General features: G+C 56.4%; 1 protein-coding gene across 2 annotated transcripts in view; it reads right to left on the bottom strand.

The window, feature by feature from the left end:
* The window catches only part of COL5A1 (collagen type V alpha 1 chain), a 211,582-nt gene that overhangs the window by 94,652 nt on the left and 93,742 nt on the right, over positions 1–23,188 (bottom strand). For both annotated transcript variants that reach the window (XM_050759704.1, XM_050759706.1), the window contains exons 10-17: positions 18,042–18,083; positions 17,747–17,809; positions 6,461–6,535; positions 6,195–6,287; positions 4,319–4,375; positions 3,057–3,110; positions 2,636–2,689; positions 203–256 (exon numbers count right to left, since the gene is read on the bottom strand). In XM_050759704.1, the coding sequence (XP_050615661.1) occupies positions 203–256; positions 2,636–2,689; positions 3,057–3,110; positions 4,319–4,375; positions 6,195–6,287; positions 6,461–6,535; positions 17,747–17,809; positions 18,042–18,083 (492 nt within the window). The remainder of the gene's footprint in view (positions 1–202; positions 257–2,635; positions 2,690–3,056; positions 3,111–4,318; positions 4,376–6,194; positions 6,288–6,460; positions 6,536–17,746; positions 17,810–18,041; positions 18,084–23,188) is intronic.

Below are 23,188 nucleotides of genomic sequence, written 5' to 3'. Positions count from 1 at the left end.
TCCCTTATGGAAATGAACTGCAGCTGTCACACTCGCTGGTGAAATTCACCCACCAACCCTATCTTCACGTCAAATGCCAGTGACGGAGCCACCTGTCCTCATAATCACAGTCATCACATAACCAGCATTGTGGTCTCGTCATCAACATGACCCCAGGGATGACGGTGACGCCGGGGCACCAGGAGGGTGCTGGGTGGCCTACCTTGGGGCCAGTTTGTCCAGGCATTCCTCTGGCTCCGTCACTCCCAGCCCGACCCTGGAACAGAGGAGGCAAAACTGTCAATGCAAAAGAGCCCCTGGTTCACGGAGACCCCCAAGCCATGGTTTTCCAGTAAACCAAGTTGAGCGGTCCACCGAAGCCACGCCCACCCCCAAGGTCACAGCCCGAGTGGCCAGGCTGCTGAGAGGACCCAGATCCGGGAGCGCAGGCGGGGGCTGTTCTGCGCCCCACACACCAACAGATAGAACACACGGGGCTGGTCTTTCTGGCCCACGTCATCCCAGATCGCCAAAGGGGGATCACGCCACTGCCCCTGGGCTTTAAGAAGACGCCATGATGTGGCAGAGGAGACCAGGCTGGGGGAGCTGCGTCAGTCTGGGGGACCATGAATTTAGGACTCAGGCGAGTGCAGGCCGCTGACATCACAGACAGCACAGCTCCTTTCCACCACGTGCAGGTGAGAGGAAGGACAGAGAGGATGCATCTGGTTTGTCCACTCGACTAAGGAAGAGGCCCAGGCCCAAAGCGAGGCCCGGTCTCACTCAGACCACACAGCAGATGCCCCGTTCCTGACGGCCAGCCATGGACACAGCCAAGGACACGGTGCCCACCTGACTGGCCATGGGGCTGAAGAGGGGAGCTAGACCTTCCGGGGCCCACGGTGCAAGCCCCACCTTCACCACAGGGAGACCCCTCCAGGGGAACAAGGTCTCTATGAAACTCAGCCAAACCTCCACGCCAACGAGGCCCCCCAGCCAGCGAGTACAGAGGGCCGCCACCCTGCGCTTCCATTTTCCATGGGCTCCTCCTCATATGAGGCCCTCGCCCCCAACCCGCCACCAAGCAGAGAGAAGATCTGGAGGGCGGCAGCTTTGGGTCTCAAAGCACCGGAGACAGACGAGGCGGCACCAGAGAACAGCAGAGAAGCAAGAAGAGAGAAATCCAAACAGACCCCAAGGAGACAGTCTGTGCTTCCGTGCTCCCCAAAAAGGCATCTCCCTGAGCGGCAAATGGAGGGGCCCACTTCTAAATTTCCAAACACTTTTGGAAACCAAGGGAAATTTGTCAGAAAACTTCACGGGATTTCACAGCACGACCCAGCCCTGCAAAGCACCCAGATGCTTCTACAATCCACCAGCCAGTGTTCCTTGCAGGATATGCTAGCAAAGAACGGAAGAGGCTGCTCAGACCGCTTTGGAGTCGACCCCTCAGCTCCAAGCCCCTCTCTTGCCACCATCTTTTCTTCTGCAGTGGATCTTCTGGGCAGACTTAATGCCTTAAAACACACGCATATGCATGGCCCCAACGCCACGTCACTCTGCAGGTGGCCATGTCAGACAGCATTTCCCACGTCTCCTCTCTTTCCAGTTTTTAACTTCACCCTGACTAGGAAACGAGCTCTAGTGAAACTGGGTGGTAAGTATTTACGGAGACACGCAAAAACAACTTAGGGAACTGACACATTTTTCAGCATCAGATCCAAATAAATGGCCCAATTGTCTACTAAGAGTCAATTCCAGAGCTGCTAATCCTCCTGGAATTATCCAGCCCAGGAGTCTGTCTCATGCCCGGATCCCTGCATAGACCCTCGGACCTGCCAAACTGCAGCTTCTCGGGTCATTTCTACCCACTAATCACAGCTTGCTCCCCGAGTCAGGAGCATCCAGAACCACCAGGGAAGGGCCCATTTTTGCCTTATTGACTCAGACTAAAGCAGTCAAGGGTGGCTTAGGTAGACAACATGCTGGGAAGAGGTCCACACCGAAACAAATCCAACCCTGCACCGAATATTTCTCTTGTTCACCAGAAATGTCCACTGGTGGAAAAGGTCCACCTTCGAGAACACAATCTGGGCTCCCAGGGCCTGTCCCAGCCTGTCCGGGTGGTGGTCAGCACTCTGGAAACGTGTATCCTCCTTTAGGAGCCAGGGTCATGTGCAAACAAACTAGTTCCATCCAAGAGAACCACACACCAGAGAGAAAATTCCAGATGCCAAGACAGCAGGTGAGATGCAGGAAGTGAGGTGTAGGAAGGCCCGCCCATGCCCCTGAGTCGGGCCATTTCTGGAGTCCCAACGCTGCCCAAAATATATAAGGCCCGCTGATAGTTTTGTCTTCTTAACATTTGCTCCCAAAGGGCCTGGGAAGTTTCTTGAATTAGAAATGTTTATTAAACTAAATGAATGTGCCCAGGACAGAGGCCTTGGTCCGCTGTGTCTGCGTCCAGGACACAGAGCGCTCCTCCTAGGCAGCTGGCTCAGAGGTGGCCTTGGGGACGGACACACCCATCACAAGAAGGGGAGCCACCTGGCTTCATGCAGCCCAGCCTGGCTGTCGGGGGCACCCGCACCCCAGATTTGGGCTCCTCCAGCGCCCACACCGCTGTCACTGAGCCACGCACACTCGCACCACTTACCCGTCTTCCGGGCTTCCCGGCCGGACCAGGCGGGCCTTGCACACCTCGAGGACCCTGCCAGGAGTGAGAGACAAAGGGTCAGTGGTGGGTTCACCTTTCTCAGGAGAAAGAGCAAAGCCTTGTCCCCCTGCTCATCAACCCCGCCAGTAATGCCTGGCTGTCCAAGCCACTAACATGTGGGCACTTCGGGCACGGGGCACGGATCTGCTGCCCAGAGTGAAGGCCAGGGACAGAAGAGAGCCGGCTCATTTCTGCTGCAGGCATCAGAGTTCATGGTGCTCCACCCTCACTGCGTAAAGCAATGACAATTCCCAAATTTCCTTGGAAACATGCAGCAGCTGGGGGCCCTCCACACTCGCCCTCGCTGCCCCCGGAAAACGGGAGGCACCCACCAGATAGCAAAGGCCAGGATCCCACGTACCTGAGGCCCCACGTCTCCCGGCTCGCCCTTCAAACCTCCGCTCCCAGGGGGACCCTAGGGAGACACGGTGTGGGTTAACGTCTGCTCAAGGTGGGGACTCGGGAACACAGGAAGGACTGGGGGTGGCAGGGGAGGAGGTGGGGGAGGGGACAGGGCTTCGGCCACGGTGCTCAGCACACAAAGCGCGACCTGCCTGCCTCGAACAGAACCGGGGAATGAACAATGACTTTCCAGGAGCGGGGAAAAGCAGTTGTTTGGATCTCTTCCTAATCGGGAATAAAATTCTAGACATTGGGGCCAGCAAACACCACAGAGCTCCTGGAGACATTTCTCTCTCCAGGGTGAACCTGACCATGGTCCGTTACAGCCCAAAGCTTCCAGCAGCATGTGCACCTGCTACGAGCCCCTCAAGGCCAGATCCCCCAGACATGGGAGGCTAGCCCTGAGTCAGGCCCTGTGTGGAGGGGACCGAGCCTAGACCCAGCAGCAGGCGGCAAAGCCAGGAGGGCCCCTGCGGTGTTGAACTCCTCTGTGTCCCTGTAAACCCACACTCCTCCCTGGAGGCCCCGGAACCCAGCCCCTGTGCCTGACACTGCCAGCCCCTGAGTGCCCCTGGGCACACGCTGTATGTTTTTTAATGAATCGAGCACCCCAGATGGGAGCTAAGTTGAGGCCACAGGGTGGGGGCGGGTGAGGCTGGAAATCCTGCACTCTGCCCCACACTAAGCTATCTTCGACTCTGGAACAGAGCTATGAAGATCAATGGAGGCCCCTGGTCCACAAGGCAAAGCCACAGCCTGTGCGAGGGACTTCCCCAGGCCCCTGGCTGCAGCAGGACTCCATCCCTCCAAGGAGCCACTCCTCTGGTGACAGCTCATAGTATGTTCTCTGCAGGGAGAGCCTGGAGCTCCAATGCAGGGGTGAGGAGGGGCCTCCTGCTCTGATTCCTGCCAGCTCCTTCCATTCAAGATGGAGTTGGGGGCTGTTTCCCAGGGATCGCTGATGTCAGCTCTACCCCGCTAAACTCCCTCAAGTGACTTCGAGGCACAGTCACCCATCCCCACCCCCCACCAACGAGGGGGCTGGAGCAGCACCAAGAGAGGCCCCTGGTCTCCCTGGCCACCCTCCTGGGAACAGACACTGGACTGAGGGCTGCCCTGTGTCCACAGGACTCCAAGGCCACCTGCCACTGTCCGCCAAGGACACAGCCAGTGGGCCAATCCCCACACCACACCCGGCTCTCAGATTTGCCAATGACTTACCACAGGGCCGGGTCTCCCTGTGAGACCCATTGGGCCAGCTGGTCCCCTCAGTGCCAACTGCAAAGGAAAGTGAGACACGCTGAGACAGGGCCCCAGCAGCGGTGCCCCGGTTTGCTGGCACCTGAGCTGTGAGATGTGGCAGAGTGGACACAGATGTGATAGGAGACTCTGGAAGAGGAGGTCTGATGACTCCCCAACAGCCCCCCCACTTCTGCGGGGCTCTCAGCATCCATGGGAGTGTCGTGGGACATGTAGAGGTGGAAGCCAGTGGGCCCCCATTGCCTCCCTTGGGGGATGGGCCCCATCCCTCCTTCCTGTCTCTTCAGCCCACACAGAGGGCCTGCTTCCAGCCCATCACCCTTGGCTAAGTCTGAAATAAGCCTCTTACTCTGGGCTGGGCGTGAGGAGTACATTTTACACCTGAGCTCAGGCTGAGTCATGACATATTTTATTTCATATGGGAGGTGCTTCAAGCACTCCCAGCCACCAGGAAAGTATTTTGGGAGGGTAGGAACCCACCTGCCCCATCTGAATGTGGCCCCTACCTGCCCCAGTGCAGGTCCCACCACTTTCCCACAGAGCCGCTTCTGCTGCTGCTAAGTGACTCTGTTTCCCTGGCAGATGCCATCTGAATTTTAGGAGATTGTTTAGCATTATAAAATCTTCTTACAGCCTATCGCCCATTTGGTTTCAATTAAAACACACAAGATAAAAGGCCAGCCAGGCAGGCCCAGGCCCATAAACCCAGTGGCAGGTAGCGGGGTTCGCCGCACACCGCCTTCCATCATTCGGGCAATTTGCTCCATGGTGACGACTCCGTGCTTACACTGTCCTGTAATTACCTAAGCACTCTGATCATTAACATCTGCTCTGGCTGCTGTGGGAGCTGCATAAATATTTCTCAAACAAGGGATTACTGAGCAGCTTTCTTGTGCTCTGCTGGAGGATTACCCACCCACTCACCCGCCCCACGGGGCAGTGTTTACACCCATTGTGGGCAATCGGCAGCCCGGAGCCATGTCTGCAGAAAACACAGGCCACTGATGAGCTGCTTCACGATAGGAAACCAAGTGCTCCTCTGAGGACCCTGCTCCTTAGGACCTCCTCAGGCTGAGAGCGAGGGGCTCTGGGGCCCAAGGGCTCTCTCCCAGAGGAGCCTAGCTCAGCCCAGCTCCAGCCCAGGCAGCCCCTTCCAGGAGCCACGTGGGTTTCCAGCTTCACTTCTGGATCCCAGCAGAGGGCCTAGCACAGAGGCAGAGGTCACAAACGGTGGAAGGTGGGCCCGCTGGATCAGAGGTGGAGGGGCCCAGAAGCCCCTTGTAAAGTTAGAACCCAGACCCTCAGCATGGACCAAGAACCCTGAAAAACTCCCCAAACAGTCCCCAAGCTGGGTCCCTAGAGACATGTGGACACTGACTTGGGGGTCCCTGACATGAGGGTCCCTACTGGACACTGACTTGCCCGGGGTCCCTTGTGAAAGTTACACTGACATGCTCTCGGGGTCCCTACTGGACCCTCACTTGCTCTGGGGTCCCAAGACCCTGAAAAACTCTCCCCCTAACAGTCCTCTCGGGGTCCCTACTGGACACTGACTTGCTCTCGGGGTCCCTACTGGACACTGACATGCTCTCGGGGTCCCTACTGGACACTGACTTGCTCTCGGGGTCCCTACTGGACACTGACTTGCTCTCGGGGTCCCTACTGGACACTGAGGACTGCACGCTCCCACAGCTCCTGACCCCAGCAAGCAGATACCCTGGGGTCAGGACAGCTGCTTCCCTCCAAGTTGGGCTCTGAGCCTGACTCACTCACTCCTGTTGGCCCCTGAGGCTGGGCTCTGTCCCCTTCAGGCCCCTGGGAACCCAGCACTACTCACCCTGGCCTGCTGGAGAATGGCTTGCGCCTGGGACTCCTGGGCTGAGACCATGGGGCCTTTGGAGCCCGCATCGCCACCACCTCCAAACCGGAACTGCAGGTGCAAGACAAGGGTCACTCTGGGAGCAGTGACGTGGCGCCCAGGCCAGACCGCAGGCTGAGACGGGGCCCACAGGCCTCTCCGGCGACGGCGCAGCCTCGGAGGGTCTGGTTTGGAGCCCACCTGCCCCAGCTGCCTCCCCACCTCCGACCGATGAGGGTACTTACGGGCAGCATGAGCATGGTTCCTGGAGGACCGGGCAGGCCATCGGCTCCAGGAAGGCCTGGGCGTCCAGGGGGGCCCTGCAGACAAGGGGCCAAGAGAGATGAGTCAGAGTGCAACCAGGCTGGGGCTGGGCTGCAGTGAGAATGAGGGCATCAGAGAAGCGGCCCACCCAGGAAACACACTGGACATGCACAGAAGCTGCGAGATCCCATGGCAGGAATGTTTCAGAAACCCCAGCCGGGAGAAGGGAGGGGCACGGCCATGGGCTTCAGAGGCCACGGATAAGAAGGGAGTGGGCTTTCAGAGGATCAGAAAGCCTTCAGAGGCTGGGGATAAGAAGGGAGGGAGGTCTGAGCTGGATCTAGAGGAATCCAGAGACCCAGCAGGCATCCACTGGGGCCTCAAGGCAGAGACAAGGAGCCTGGAGGTGAGAAGGCAGTGTCAGGCTCCTGTCGCTCCAGGAATGCCCCTTCCAGGTCTCCACAGCCAACAGGAAACAAGGACTCCAGCCTCAAGGCCCAGTGCCTCCTGCACCTAGTGGGCGCTCGTCCTTAACGGCCTCCAAGCAACCCGCGTGTGCCTGCTCGGATGGAAGTTGGGACGGAGCAGTCACTTACGTGGACAGACACGCAACATGGCAGAACACACACTCAGCCAGAGCAAATTCAAGAACCCATTTACACGCAAAGAGCACAGTGCCCTCCACACGCCCGGCCAACCTGGCCTCTCACACAGGACCCACATCCTAGGACTGGGTTCTCTAGACTAATTCCAGCCAGCTTCAGACCACTATATGCATGTAAAACAAGTAAGATGATTTATTTTCAAAATAACATTTGATCGCAAAGCTATTTCACAAAAGCAAGCAGATTCCCAGCCAGTTTAAAGTAGATGAGGCTTGTTTTGCATAGAGATAGGAGCTTAACTCCCTCTCCCCACTGAGAAGAGCCTCGACCAACTACACTGCAGCACAGTGGCTGGGTGTTGGCTCCAGTCTTCCAAATCAGGAACAGCTTACACTGAGCGTGTGTGTTCACACCACCCGAGCAAGACACTCCCGGCCAGGAAACCCACGATGGATTCCCAGTTCCCAGCCAGGAAGACCAAGAACCTGAGTGGTTCTTCTGGAACTGTCCAGGAGGCTGCGGAGCCATCTGGGCCTGAACCTAAACTTGCCTGCCTTTTCTTTACTGGTTGTTTTTTTATTGCAGAAGTAACTCCAATTCTTGTGAAATGTCTTATGGTACAGATTTTATAGAGTGAAAGAGAAAGATCCCTTTTCATCTCCGGATGTAACCAGTGCTCAAGTTCTGTAAGTGCAAAGGCAAAGATGGAGACGCACACGCTGGACACACTAACTAACACATTCGTCACTGTGAGGCTGTGTGGCTTCGGAGTTTTCTTCCTTCCTTTCTTTTCTTTCTTTCTTTTTTTTTTTTTTTTTTTTTTTGAGATGGAGTCTCACTCTGTTGCCCAGACTGGAGTGCAGTGGCACAGTCTCAGCTCACTGCAACCTCTGCCTCCCAGGTTCAAGCAGTTCTCTGCCTCAGCCTCCCAAGTAGCTGGGATTACAGGTGTCTACCACCAGGCGTGGCTAATTCTTGTATTTTTAGTAGAGATGGGGTTTCACCATCTTGGCCAGGCTGGTCTTGAACTCCTGACCTCGTGATCCACCCGCCTTGGACTCCCAAAGTGTTGGGATTACAGGCGTGAGCCACTGCGCCCTGCCTCCTTCTTTTTAATGGTACCGTCCCTAAATATTCTGCAATTTGCTCTTGAAAATCATGACCTATCCCTGTAGATCTCCTTGGCAACATCTGTTGCATCTCCCAGGCACAATGGACTCATCGTTTATTGAAGCCATCTTCCACTGATGCACGTTGGATTGGTTCCAGTTTGCATTATGACAAACAGTGCCCAATAGACGTGCTAACATATTCCGCTAGGTAAGTCCCTCAAAGCAGTGCTGCTGGGTCAAAGAATGTCTATATGTGTATATTTCTTCATTGCTAATGGATACTGCCAAATTGCCCCCAACTGCCATTTTGGAAAACACTCTCAGAAGACAAAAATCCCGTTTAAAAAAGAAAGATCCAGAACATGTTTGCCACCCAGGTTTTGTCATTGACCTCCAATCCTGACAGCCACTTACAGCTGAGATTCCTGTGTCAGAATCAATTCCAAACCAAACCTTGCATTTAAAATTTAGGGTCAGTGTCTCCTAAGGATGAACTGCTGTCTGGGCAGTGCATGTGTGTAAGTGTGTGTGCATGTGTGTGTGGGTGTGTGTGTGGATGTGTGTAAGTGTATGTGTGTACGTGTGTGAATGTATCAATGTGTGTGCGTGTGTGTGACTGTGTATGCATGTACGAATATGTGTGAATACATGTGTGCACATATGTGACTATATCAATGTGTGTGCGCGCATGTGCATGCATGTGTAAATGGATGTGTGCGCATGTGCATGCATATGTAAATGCATTGTGTGCATGTGTGTACATGTGTGTAAATGCATTGTACGTGAATGTATGTGTGTGTGGAATGTGTGTGAATGCACATGTGCATGTATTTGTATGTATGAACGCATGTGTGTGCATGCATGTTTGTGCATGTGTGTGAATGCATGTTGTGTGTGAATGTGTGCACATTTGTATGTGGGAATGCATGTGTGTGTGTGCATATGTGTGCATGTGTGTCTGTGCATGCATGCTCCTGCTCACATGGTGTTGCTTGTAGGAAGCTAGGAAGTCTCCTCAAGGCCACTCCTTGTCCACTGCTGTTCATTTCCAAAGACCCTCGTTTCGGCATCCTCCCTGCCTGTTCTAAGCCACAGTGGTAAAAATCCAGCCTCCGGGCTGTGAAAGCAGCTTCCCTCTGATGCTGCCTCTCACCGACAACCGGAACAAGTCCAGAGAATCGGAACGTAGATGAACAAGGATAACATGAAGTCCTAGAAGAAGGAGACAGTGTGGAGAAGAAAGGAAAGAATGTCGCCACCTCCACGAACCCTTCCGAAGTGTTCAAATTTGACACAAGTCTTCATGGCCACCAACATGAACCTGCATTTGCCATCACTTAGAAACATTGTCAGCAAGCCTTTTGCCAAGCCCCGTGGTCTCCAACAGAAAGACTTGGACCCCTGGGCTGAAAGACACGGCTACCCCTCGAAGTCGCACTTCCAATTTCACAACACAAAGCAGGGGCCAGTGATGTGGCTGTTGTCTGCGACAAGGCGGGTGTCAGATACCACGGGAGCGCTCCAGCAGGCGACACACACGTCATGGGGATGCTGCTCGGCTCCAGCCACTGGCAAAATACGGCAAAATAAGAAATCCCGCCTTGCCTTTGCTATTTGCTAGTGTGTATTTTCCTGCTACTCTATTAGCTGGCCCCCCAATCCGTGCCCTAACGTGGTCAAACAGCAATGTTCTGAAGGCCCTGGCACAGAAGGGCTCTCAGTGTCATACCTACAGCAGGAAAAGAAATCAGGCACCAACTTCCAAATGAAGGCACCACTGGTATCTAACACGTTTTCTTTCCTGAGGACGTCCAGGCATCTTCTGCACAGAGACGATGGGGCCGGATGAACAGATGCCTCACAAAGTGGCTTCCTCTGCCACTGCAGATTCAGCTCGTGAAACTGTCCCCACGAGCCCCTGGCCCAGCCTCAGGGGAGAGGCACAAGGCCTCCCTCCAGGCTGGGATTTGGGTCAAAGCGGTGAGCAGAGAACCCCGAGACTTTTCATGGTGGTGGCAGGTTTGGGAGGAGCTGTAGGCCCGCAGGAGGCTTGGTGCTGAAAAGCTCCCTTCTGCTCTCGGAAAGACCTGGAGCAGGAGGACAGCAAGCAGGTGCCCCTCCAGAGCCTTTGTGTGTGTGTGGTTGTCCAGGCCCGACCCTGGGCAGGCGCAGCTCGGGAGTGGCCCAGAGAAGCTCTCAGTGGTCACTTCCTTCTGGACGTCTCCTGGCTGTGCGGAATCCGTGCGTGACCACGTGCGGTGGCCTGAAGGATGCCTCATCGAAGGTACGTGCAGCTCCTGAAACACGTGACTGTGCCCTTACTTGGGGTCTTTGAGGATGGGACTGAGGATCTTGAGATGAGATCTTGGGCCCTAAATCCAATGACGAGTCCTCGGAAGGGAAGAGGAGGGGAGGTAGTGACAGAGACACGGGGGAGGGTCGCGTGAAGACAGAGGCGGAGACTGCAGAGGTGCACCAGCAAGCTATGGGGACAGAGGACGGCCAGTGGCTGCCAGGAGCCGGAAAACGTGAGGAAGATCCTCCCCTGGAGCCTCCAGAGGGGGCGTGGCCCGGCCCACACCTTGATTTCAGATTTCTGGCCTCCAGAACTAAGAAGACACTTCTATTGCTTTAAACCCCAAGTTGGTCATCAATTGTCTGAGGATCCCAAAGAAATGAACCCACGTTTCATTCATTCATTGACAGGTACCTACTGAGCCCCTTCCAAGAGCTAGACACCCTTCCAGGAGGCTTAGGGCCCATCTAAAAGACTGGAGGTGGGGGGCCCTGTCAAGAGGCCTGATGCCTCAGACCACACCCCTCGACCAGAACTAACAGCCAGCAAATCCACAGGAGGGGCTCTTTATCCACAGGCCACCAATAACCAGGGCTCTGGGTAAGACCTGCGGCCTCGAGGCAGGAGAATGGCGGGAACCCGGGAGGCGGAGCTTGCAGTGAGCTGAGGTCCGGCCACTGCACTCCAGCCTGGGCGACAGAGCGAGACTCCGTCTCAAAAAAAAAAAAAAAAAAAAAAAAAAAAAAAAAAAAAAAAAAAAAGAAAAAGACCTGCGGCCTCGAGGGGCCCACCCGAGACAGACTCCTGGATGCACCCGGCCACTGCCACTAACCAACCCTGATGAACACCCTGGCAGGCCCCGCATCGGGTCCGAGAGCACAGTGCGCTTGGGGCCAGACCTGCAGCTTCTGCCAGCTGTCCCTTCACTCTAGAAATGTCCCAAGGCCTTTGCTCCCTTCACCTCTCTCTCCACAAACTGTACTTGATTTTCTTTTCCATACGAGAACGTACGCCCTCCAATGAATCTTCCTTTCGACACCGAGCTTGCTTTGGGAGACACACACTGCTTCCAGGGCTACAGCAGGGAAACCCACAGTTCCCACAGATCTCCTGGTAGGGCACCTGAGGCTTGGACAGGTTCCTACCAGTAGCCTTGGGGGACAAAGTTTTGAAGATAAATGAGACTCGAAATGGCCACAAGTCATTCACGACCAGGCTGCTGGGGATGCAGGCACACAAGCCTGCAAACCAGCCTCCGTGGAACGGCCGCCGTGTGGAGGTGAACCCAGACAGCGCATGTGTGCGTGTGTAGGGGTGTGTGTGTGCGCGTGCATCTGGGTGTGCACGTGTGCATGAGTGTGTGTGCAGGTGTGTGAGTGCATGTGTGAGTAAATGTGTGTGCACATGTATGGACGAGTGTGTGCATACATGCATAAGTGTGTGAATGTGTGTGTACATGTGTGGGGGTGTGTGCATGTATGGGTGAGCATGTGCATGAGTGTGTGTGCAGGTGTGTGAGTGCATGTGTGTGTATGGATGAGTGTGTGCATACATGCATGAGTGTGCAAATGTGTGTACGTGTGTGTATGGGTGTGTGCATGAGTGTGCAAGCATGTGAGTGCATGTGTGTGTAAATGTGTGTGCACACATGCATGGGTGTGTGCGTTCATGCATGAGTGTGTGTGTGCATGTGTATGTGAGTGTATGTGTGCAAATATGGGTGTGTGCATGAGTGTGTGTGCAGGTGTGGGTGAGTGTGCACGTGTAAGTGTATGTATGGGTATGTGCATATACGCATGAGTGTGCGTGTGTGGGTATGTACATGTGTGCATGTATGGGTGTGTGCATGTAGGCATGAGTGTGTGTGTGCATGACATGTGAATGTGAGTGCATGTGTGGGTGAGTGTGCAAGCATGTGTACTTAAGTGTGTGTGTGAACCTCTCTGAGCAGCTCTGCAAGATGTCCTGAACACTTCCAAGCACAAGGAGAGACTGGATTGGCATGTCCCGTCCACGGGAGCCTGGGAGCCAGGAAAACAAAGCTAATTCCTTCTGAGTTGGACAGCAGCCGCGTGCTCATGAGTGAACATGCTCTCTTTGTCATGTTGCCAGTGATCTAGCCTGTGTCCTATCCCACCCTGGGTGTAACTCCAGCAGGCCATGGGGAGGGGATGGCACAGCAGGGCATCACCCCAAGGCTGGTCCTGGGGAGACCACACCAGAACCTGTTATGGAGAGATGAGCCACGCATTCTGGCTGGGAGGGAGTGACTGCTGTTTTTCAGGGCACGGCTTACATACAAACCTTTTCAAGGCACAGAAAAATGCACTCACACAAAATCCCATGAGAAAGGCTAATCCTGGACACATAAAAAAGAGGGGGAGAGAGTTTGAGCCCCTGCTGAGTGACAGGAGGGGCTAAGACAGTGCTGGGGAGCATCATTATTGCCAGGCTGCTTCTGAACCTAATGGGGTCATTGAAAGGTGGGGGGGCTCCTCCCAAGGCATCAAATGCATCCGATTATGCAGGCAGCGAGGTGCCCCTGTGTGGCAATCTGGAGAAAGCTTGGGAAACTGCCTCCACTCTGAGCCTGAGGCGGCTGGGAGAGAAACCTGCATGCTGAATCCCTGGGGCTTCCCAGAGGAGGATCCAGGCCTCGCGGAGGGTGGGACCTGCCCACAGACTCAGAAAGCAGATCGTTACTTTACCCAAAAATAATAAACATGCTGCAGATGGAAAGATCTGTGTGAAGTCTATCTTAAGGGCAATAGATCAGCGGCTGGTCAACACCAGCTGGAGCTCCCGGGAGTCAATTAGCCGGCAAGCAAGCGTATTTCTAGATGAAAACGTTAAACTCTCCAGTGGACCGCGGAGATTCAGGAGGAGTGTGGCCACAGCGTCCTGAAAAATGCAATCAAATCCACAGTAACACTGGATGATATTCAGGAGCTGCCTTAAAACACAGCAGTGCCTGGGGTGCAAGGCTTTCGGAGAGGCGCACACAGGGAAGCAAAAGGAAGGGACTGGCCTCAAAGACGCTCTGATCACACAGAACATTTCTTAGGCACAAACATCCGTGGGCACCAGCTCTGGGGCACACACGCGAATGGATGTAGGGGGCGCTCACAAGCAGCACCGAGGTGGCGCCTGCCTTCTGAGTGCTTCTATCGAGGCTAGCAGGTGTGGGCCCTGGAAGTCCACGGAAGGCGGGACTCACTGGGGCCTGAATCTTTACTGATGGCCCCCAGCCCTCTCCTTCCCCCACCTGCTCAGCGACCCACAGGGGCACGGCACTGCCACGATGGGATCACAGGGAACCTTCACAAATGCATAACCTCATGCTTTCAGACCCACTGATGTCTGACTATATTCCCAGATGCCCAAAAGAGTCAGCCCCTACAGAAACGCACTGGCAGGTGGCACGGAAGCCAGACCCACAAGAAACCCAGGCCAGAGAGGGGCTGGGTAACGGCCACCTGACTCGCAGCTCCCTTGGGGAACTCCCAGCTCCCTTGGGGAACTCCCAGCTCTCTCGGGTTTCTTCTGAACCTCAAAGTAAGAGTGGCCACCTTCCTTCTGCACAGGAGATCTGCGTTCAACCCCAGTTCTACCTCTATCTCCCTGCGGGCTTTTGCACACGGCCCCAGCTGTGCACCTGCTCACCAGTCATCTGGGGGAAACTGGATGGGATGATGGCTCGAGCCCCTTCTCCACCCGGACACAGCCGCTCCAGACCTCCCATCTCGGGATTCCCAGTTCTTCCTCCAATGCCTTTACTAATTAATTCTTGCCGTCTAACCACGTCTGGTTTGTGCCTTTTCTTCCTCACTGGATGGTGAGTTTCTCAAGGCAGGCCCCACTTCTGTGCCTCTCCTTGCACCCTGGTCCCTGCAGGCAGCCATGGGCGTAAGAGCAAGAAAGGATTTGAGGTGCTAGAATGCAGACGTAGCACGGAGGGTCGTCCAAGGGGAGCAGCGGGAGAGTGTGCAGGGCCCACCAGACAGTGTGAAGGAAGCGACGTGCAGGGCTAGTCAGTGGAGGCACAGGGTGCAGGCTTCAGCGGCTGGTCAGGGCTGCATGATGCCCAGTGGGATGCCATGGCACAGGTGCATAGACGGTTCCCAGCCAATTGCCACGGCTGCCCACAGGGAGCAGGGTGTGAGGAAGGCCACAGAAGTGAGGCCTCTCTTGAGGAACTCACCATCTGGTGAGGAAGAAAAGGCACAAACCGGTCACGGCTAGACGGCCCTTGGGGAAGGGAGGGCGGGCTGGGGAATCCCAAGGCGGGAGGTCTGGGGTATCAGGGAGAAGAGGATTCTTCCAGACGATGGGGAAAAGGCCATCCTAGACAGAGGCACAGGAGGCCACGCAGACAGAGGGGACAGAGCATGCCACTCCTCTGCAGGACTATTTTGTGCTGAAGCCAAATAAGAATCGATGGATGCAAGACGAGTTCTCTTACCTCCCCCTTTCTGCCTAAAAGCAGGGCATTACCCCCTCCTCCCACCCCACCCTCCCGCCTCTGCTTCTCTATCAGAATTTGGGGAGTGCCCCTTATCACCTGAGAGGGAGGCCGGCCCGAAGAATCTGCATCAACAGACTTTGCCAAGATAACCTTAATCTTCCATTTGTTCCCCCGTGGAGTCACTTGCCTACCATCTGTCACCCCTCGAAGCCCAAACCCTCTTTTCCTTGGTCTAGCCACTTCTCCAAATCCTATTGCTTGTTAAAATGGTATATATGCTCCCGAGCCTAAGCACTTCTTTTGGTTTTTACTTCTTGGCTGTGAAGCCCCCGTGCATAGAAGATTAAAAGTGTTAAAATCATATGCCTCTTCTCTTGTGAATCTGTCTTTTGTCAGTTCACTTTGGAGGCCCCAGATGCTCAACCCCCTGAGGGTAGAGCAAACATTGTTTCTCCACTGCACAGGAACCTGAGCCCAGTCCACTGCAGGCAGCGCTGCATGGATCCACCCCACAGCCAGTGATCTTGCACAGCTGATTAGTGGGCATCGAGCAAGATCTGGGCATCAAGAGGACGCTGAGCTGGGAGCAGGGATGTTCTCCTGAACAAGGCTGGCCGGAACTGGACCCAGAGGGGTGGGCAGCTCTCAGCTCCTGGAACCAGCACCCCTCCCTCCTGGAAGGGCCCTGGGGAGGCCGGTGGGCTCCAGGTCTCTCCTCCAACTCCACGGATGCACACCCTGGAGGAGTTGGTTCCTCTGCCAACCCCAACCTCAGTCCTCATGCTCCTGGACCCTGAGTGAGTTGGAGGAGGACCAGCTCCTAAACCAACGATATTCTCCAGTCAGGGCCCTTGGCTCCTCTGCAGCAGCTGGGCTGGTCACGGTGTCACAAGGCAGTGGCAGGGCCACCCACCAGTGACCCCAAGCCGGGATCAGCCCATAGGCAGGGACCGCGTGGTGAGGTGTGAACCAGCACCCCTCTGGTTCACACCATTGAGATCCCCAGGCTAGACCCGTGCCCAGCACTCAGTACAAATCTGTATGCTGGATGGATAGAAGGAGGACGGAGCCTTGGAACACCACTGAGGCAGCGTCAGTTGGCATCTGGGTGCCCTGTGTGTCGGCCAGCATCTGGGTGCCCTGTGGATACTACCCTGTCCTACATCTGGGAAAGAAGCCAGCCCCCAGCGCCATGCAATACACTTTCCTTTGCACAGGAACCCAGCCACATCTGTGGGCCCATCCGCAGGCGGCTCTGTGGAGGGGGAGCTTGGCCATCGCCCCATCTCACATGAATCTGCAGGGAGGGGGTTCCAGAGTGAGCTGGGGTGGCTGCAGCCCCCACCGCAGAGCTCCAATCATGCCGGTCCTGGCTGAGCAAGAGCAGTGGCTGCTGGCTGTTGCCTGTCTGAAGTTTTGGAGATGTGGCGGCCAAGCCGGGGATGCTATGAAAGCTTCGTGCTCCAGGGGCCAGCCAAGCCCCCACCCCACCCCGCTTCCTGCCACGGCCCTTGCCATGGAACAAGACCCGCCTCTTCTGGGCGCCCAAATCCCTGACCGTGAAAAGCAACGTGGCAGAGACTCTTACCGTGTGGCCCAGTCTGATGCATACTGCCCTCAGAGGTCACCCGGCCACACAGAACGATAACAACCTCCTCCCACATAGCTGACCTGAACCCTTCTCCTCCAAAGGCTGGCCTCAGTGCTCCCATCTCCTCCCCAGGCAAGCATCCCCACCGGCTTGGCTCTGGCCCCCACAAAGGCTGCCGCCGTCTGCCCCTGCATCCTGCTGCCTGACCTCACCTATCCTGCACCTTCCCAGCTTCCCAGGGGTACTGAGCGCCCATAAGAACCTCCAGGTCCAAGGCCAGGACTTACTGTCCTGGGCTCTTTCCCGCCTTTCCTGAGCACTGCTGCAAAACCACCAGGCACTGCACAAGACATCCCCAAACGCCTCCCTGTGGAGTAGCCTGGGAAGCATCCCTAGCCACCGTGCTCTGACATTACAAACCACCTTCCCACAGGACCAGACCCTGCCCTGCATCCACCCGCAGTAACACCCACAAGGTCCTCACTCTGCCCCAGACAGCAGGCGGGTTCCTGACATGAACAACTGTGAACACCCACACGCAGCCCTTGTTTCTCCCACCCACAACCCAGCCATTCAGGAATCAGTTCTTGGTCCTTCTGCACTCAAATCCACATTCATTTCAACAGCAGGAAAGAAGAGAGAACTCTCGTCCCCACCGGACACCAGGAGGCCGCAGTACGCGGAGCGCCCACCAGGTGTCAGAAGGAAATCGCGGCGTCTGGGGGGCGGCTGTCCCTCCATCTCCTCCGGCGGCCAGGGATACCGAGGACACCTCTGAGCCTGCGAGCCAGGTGCAACCCACACCAAGTAAGTTCCCAAACCCAGCAAGGAGGGCGGCCGTTTCCGCATAGTATGGCTGCCCGGCGGCCAGGAGTGGGAAAGGCCCCGGAGCCATCCGCTGTGTTTACTGCGGCTGCTGCCATTTGCTGGACAACTGCAGCTCCCGGGGCCACCGTCTGGGCTGAGCACTGGCAGGCTCCCTGGGCCCTGAGGGACCCCACTCTCCCCATAGCCACAGCCAGCCCCAGAAACATCTGAACAGGGCTGGTGTGAGGAGTGCCTGGGTGAGGAGGGGATTTGAAGACACAAGTCTCTGTGTCACCTCCACGGGCAGGGACAGCTCGGGTCACAGTGTGGAGAGGAGGCATGGGCAGCCTCACAGTTCATGGGATCTCAGGAAACACAGTCCACCTCTTACCCTTTCTCCAGGGTCCCCGACTTGGCCAGTAGGACCCATGGTTCCTGGAGGTCCGGGAAGACCCTAGAATTTAAAATAAAGTTGGGGCAGAGTTAAAAGATGGGGCCGCAGGACAAGGTCCGACTTCCACCTGGCCAACCAAGGCAGAGGTGGGGGTGGGAGAGTGCTGGCTCCCAGGGTATCTGCAAAAGTGAAGAGCCCCCCTCTTTTCCATCCAGGAGACATAAGGGGTGTCACCAACCCCACCCCACCAACAGCACCTTCTGCAAGTCACAGGATAAAGCCGGATACTCACCGCGGGGCCTTCTGGGCCGGGCGGGCCCTCGATGAGCATGCCCTGGGGAGACAGAGAGAGGGCATCTGAGACCGCGGCCCGTCCCTCCCAACACCCCAGACCCCAGTGGTGTGGACGGCCTTCAGCTGCGTGCACAAGGGGCCCTGGCTCAGCTCCTGCTGTCCTGGGGAGTCATGATCACAGACTGCAAAGGGGGCCTGTGGCAGGGCCTCAGTGGCTGTCCTCCTAGCACTGCCAGGCAGAAGAGCAACCTGGGTCAGCGGCCAGCGACAGACACCAGCTCCCTCCAGACCAATGCTACGAGAAGCACCTGAAGACACCGAGGTGAAGAAAAGGAGCCGAGACCACCAGGCTCCCCGCATTGCCCCAAAGGGGAGTGCCAGCCAGGCCACAGCCACTCGAGGGAGGAGGTGGATGTCAGGACAAGGGGACTAGGGTGGATTTAGGAAGGATGAGGGAAAAATAGGTGTCCCAGCCCCAGGCTGAACTTCTGCCCCCAGCCAGGACCACCGTCAGGCCCTGGGGCTGCAGCCTCCAGACCCTGCCTCCCTCCGGGTAGGAGGTGCGTCCTCCCATGCACACAGCAGCCCAGAACCCACAGGAAACCCTGTCAAGTCCACCTGCCCACTCGGCCCTCCTGCCCCGGCCCTCACCTCACCACACGGCCCGGCTGCCTCAACCACCCCCAGGCCTCACTCTAACCCCAATGGTGACAGGGCCTCCTGGCCCCTGGGTCAGCCTGAGCCCCGGGAAAGGCAACGTGAATGGCTGTGAAGGCAGCAGTGGGAGTGGCTCCCTGCAGGACGGGGCTCCCTGCCCTGAGACCCCCATTTCCCTAGGGCAGGATTCCTCTCCGCTTCTAACCTGGCAATGCCAGGGTCAGGCGCCCCCAATGCCCCAAGTGTCCTCTGTGTTCCATGCAGACTTCAGGGTGACTATTCATCAAGGGACTTGCTCTGACAGATGGGAGCCAGGTGCCATTCAACAAGACAACGGAGAATGACCCCGAGGCAGCCAGAGATCTTTGAGGCAAGCTAGGACCCGGGGGGCCATGTTTTCAAAGAGGTGCCCAGGAACTCAGCACTCCCTGCCCTGCACCCCTTCAAGTGTCTGCTCCCCACATTGCAACACAGCAACCCTCAGCCGCCCAGCCATGGCTCCAGCAGGCCTAGGCGCGGCTCTGGCTCAGCTCTAGAGGGTGTGGGTGTGGCCTTGGCGGTGCCCACGGGTACTGATGATCCTGCAGCTGCAGGGAAGGTAGGCAGGAACGGCAGCCATGGCGCCCTCCACCTAGAGGTCAAAGGGTGGCACGGACAGCCTGGGGTCCCACGCAGAAACCAGCCACAGGGGCGGAGGCTCTGCAGAGAGTTCCCTAGGATGACGCCTGGTGGAGCTATGGAAGTGGAGCCACCGTTGAGACCCCAGGACTGTAGCATCACCAGAGTACAGCGCCAGCCTGGGAGGGCAGCAAGGACAAGGCTCCAGCTCCTGAGACCTGCTGTGCAAAGCTGTATGAGCAGTGCTGCCTGAGGCCCCGTGGCCGCCTCCACCCAGCGTATCCAGGAGCACTCACTTGGCACACCAAGTGAAAGATTATTCTAGAGTTGTCGGATAGAAGGTGGTTCGTCCTGTTAGGTTTTGAACTTCCTTGGGGCTGCTGCCCCTTTCTTTATGCCTCCCTTTTGGAATGGGGATCTGTCCCCCCTGCCCCCCGCCACGTAGTCTGGAAGCATGAAGCTTGTTTCATTCCCCAGCCTCACAGCTGGACAGGGATTTGCTTCAAGATAGATCATTTAAGCCTGACTCGCCGGTATCTGATTCGGGTGAGACTCTGGACTTCGGACTTTTGAGTTGATGTGGGTACTGGATGGGGTCAATGTAAACTATGTGAGAAGGACAGGAATTTGGGGGCTGGGGCAGAATGCTAGGGTTTGAATGTGTCTCCCCAAAAGTCATGTGTTGGAAACTGAATGCTCAATGCGACTGTGTTAAGAGGTAGGATCTTCGGCCGGGCGCGGTGGCTCAAGCCTGTAATCCCAGCACTTTGAGAGGCTGAGACGGGCGGATCACGAGGTCAGGAGATCGAGACCATCCTGGCTAACACGGTGAAACCCCGTCTCTACTAAAAAATACAAAAAAAAAAACTAGCCGGGCGAGGTGGCAGGCGCCTGTGGTCCCAGCTACTCGGGAGGCTGAGGCAGGAGAATGGCGTAAACCTGGGAGGCGGAGCTTGCAGTGAGCTGAGTTCCGGCCATTGCACTCCAGCCTGGGCCACAGAGCGAGACTCTGTCTCAAAAAAAAAAAAAAAAAGAGAGGTTGGATCTTCAGGAGGAGATTAGGTCACCAGGCTCTGCCCTCCTGGAGGGTGAATGCAGCTATGATGGGAGCGGGTTCGTTAGGGTGGAGTGGGCTCTTGATGACAGGATGACAGCAGTCACCTTCTCTCCCGCTCCTTCTCACCACGCAATGCCTTACGCCATGTGAGGACACAGCAAAAAGGCCCTCGCCAGATGTGGTCCTTCTATATGTGACTTCCCGACCTCCAGAACTGTGGACCAATGAAGTCCTCTTCATTCTAAATCACCCTGTCTGTGGTATGCTATTACCGCAGCTCAAAATGGACTAAGACAGCTCACTTCTGATAAGTCAAAGGGTGTGTCCAGCCAGGCCACAGGCCACTGGAGGCTGCTGCCAGAGGTGCTGGGTACCAGGCTGCGGAGGGGACTCCCGGCTGGGGGGCTGAAGATATCCAGCCAGGCCACAGGCCATTGGAGGTTGTCGCCAGAGGTGCTGGGTACCAGGCTGGTGAGGGGACCCCAATCGGGGGGGTTGCAGATCTCCCCACCCCTCCCATCCTGCCCCAGCTGGGGAGCCTCGCACTGTGTTTACACAGATGCACGCTCAGAGAGAGAGCTCATCCAAGCAGCCTCCAAGAGCCCAGCTTTCCAATTTCCTTCTCTGACAAAGGCAGCTGAGGAAGCCCAGGGCTGAGCTGGGATTAAGGGAGAAACCACTGGCCATCAAGGCGCCAGGGACAGCAGCTGCCTTCCCAGACACACAAATTGCTTTTCTCAGGGAACTGGGGCAATGCGGGCGGGGACCACACAGGGGAGGCAACCCCAGATCATCCCAGGTCAGCGTCTGAAGGAAGCTGGGAACAGCTGGAACAAAGTGCCTCGGGGAGGGAATGCCTGAACCTTCCCTGGCAAGTTGTGGCTCCGCTCTGGCCCCTGCCCACCCAACCACAGATGCCACTCTCAAAATTCACCCGGCAAAAGAGGAACGAGAGGAAAACGTCTCGATATCATTAATGATAGTGCACTGTAGATGTCATTTGCCGAGAGAGTAGACTTTAGGCACTCTTACCCTAAAGAAGAAAAAGAGGCAGCTACAGGGTGGCAGTGGTGGGTGCAGGATCACGTCACTGTGTCTGCCTGTGCCTGCGTAAGTCTATCAAACATGCTGCGCACCTTCAATGCACACAATTTTTTTTTTTTTTTTTTTTTGAGATGGAATCTCACTTTGTCACTCAGGCAGGAGTGCAGTGGCACGATCTTGGCTCATTGCGACCTCCACCTCCCGGGTTCAACTGATTCTCCTGCCTCAGCCTCCAGAGTAGCAGGGATTACAGGCGTCCACCACCACGCCTGGTTAATTCTTTTAGCAGTTTTAGTAGAGACGGGGTTTTGTCATGTTGGTCAGGCTGGTCTCGAACTCCTGACCTCAGGTGATCCACCCACCTCGGCCTCCCAAAGTGCTGGGATTACAGGTGTGAGCCACCGCACCTGGCTGAATGCATACAATTTTAACAAAAGAAATAAAAGACCTCAGACCTGGCAGAACTCAAGACAATCTCAAAGGAGGTCCACCCATCTGTTAAACAGCACTTTTTAAAAAACAAAAAACAGCGTCAAGTGGAGATGGTTATTTGGATGCCCCTAACTGACGTGGCCCAGGTAAAATCAGCCCCTGGGGGCCTCCCGGTTGGAAGCCCAGGGATAAAGATGAACTTCTCCGTTCTGTGGATTCCTGTCCTTTTTAGGGAACCTCCGGTTTGGCTGACAATGAGAGGGAGCGGGACTGAGTGGGAAAGACCAGGAACAGATGCATCTCCCAAGAGAGAAGTCAGGTGGGGCAGGTTGCGGGAATAGGAGACAACAGACACCCCCTTCCACAGGCCAGGACGCCTGCAGGGCCCCAGGACCTGGCAATCTGTTTATGTGCAGCTTGGACCCAAGGACATCTGGCGATGCTCCAGGTTGAGAAATTCCAACTGTTTATGTGATCTCTGCAGGGGGCCTGGCCAAAGGCCCCGGGACACTGGGAGCAGGCTGGGGCCCGGGGCAGGGAATCCTTTTTAAGTGATCCAGACGGCTGCTGCTTTTCCCAACAAAGGTGAACTGGACTTTCCGGAGCCGTGAGGTTCCTGTGGGGCCACCTCGACTCTCCGCCCTCTCCTTGACCCACCCTTGCCCACTGCTGGCTTCCCAGGGGCCTGGCAGTGGAACACCTGTGCCCACCCCACACGCCCACCCGCTTTCAGGAGCCCCGACACCACGTCTACACTCACAGAACCAGCTTACTCGGAAATGTGAGCCAACGCGAAGCTCGCTCAAAGGTTTCAGTCCGGCCCTCCCAGAGCGGGGAGGGGAAACTGGGATCTCGCAGAGCCAGCCGCACCTGCCCACTCCTGAGCTCCCATCTTCCTCCCATCTTCCTCCCCGAGCAAGGACCGCCTTTCACTGAAGCAATGGGGACAGCACAAAAGAAGCCCAAGGCCAACCTCAAGTCCACCTGCGGGCCAAGACCGTCTGGGGAAATGCGGCAGGATGTCCCACCTCCCAGTAACAAGAGTGGCTCGGGGCTGGGACCTTGGATGCAGCCTCTGCTGTTGTTCACTTTCTGGCCAACACCCTTGGGCAGAGCAGAACAGGCCTGCAGCCCCTGCTTCTGGGTGAGTCCGCCCAGGTGGACGGCTGTCACTCTCCCCCGTAGCCACTCTGCTCCCTGAGCTGAGGCCTGGCTCTGAGGTTGTCCACATTGCTGAGCAGGGGGACCCTGGCCTCAGAGTTTCCCTTCACACCTCTGCACCCCCTTGCCCTGCACCCCATGACCCTTCTGCCTCAGACAAGCTCTGTCTTTCCTGG

The sequence above is a fragment of the Macaca thibetana genome, chromosome 15, assembly GCF_024542745.1.
Source record: "Macaca thibetana thibetana isolate TM-01 chromosome 15, ASM2454274v1, whole genome shotgun sequence".
Lineage (NCBI taxonomy): Eukaryota > Metazoa > Chordata > Mammalia > Primates > Cercopithecidae > Macaca > Macaca thibetana.
Note: the sequence above shows the minus strand (reverse complement) of the source record. Positions and strands in the feature narration are given on the sequence as shown.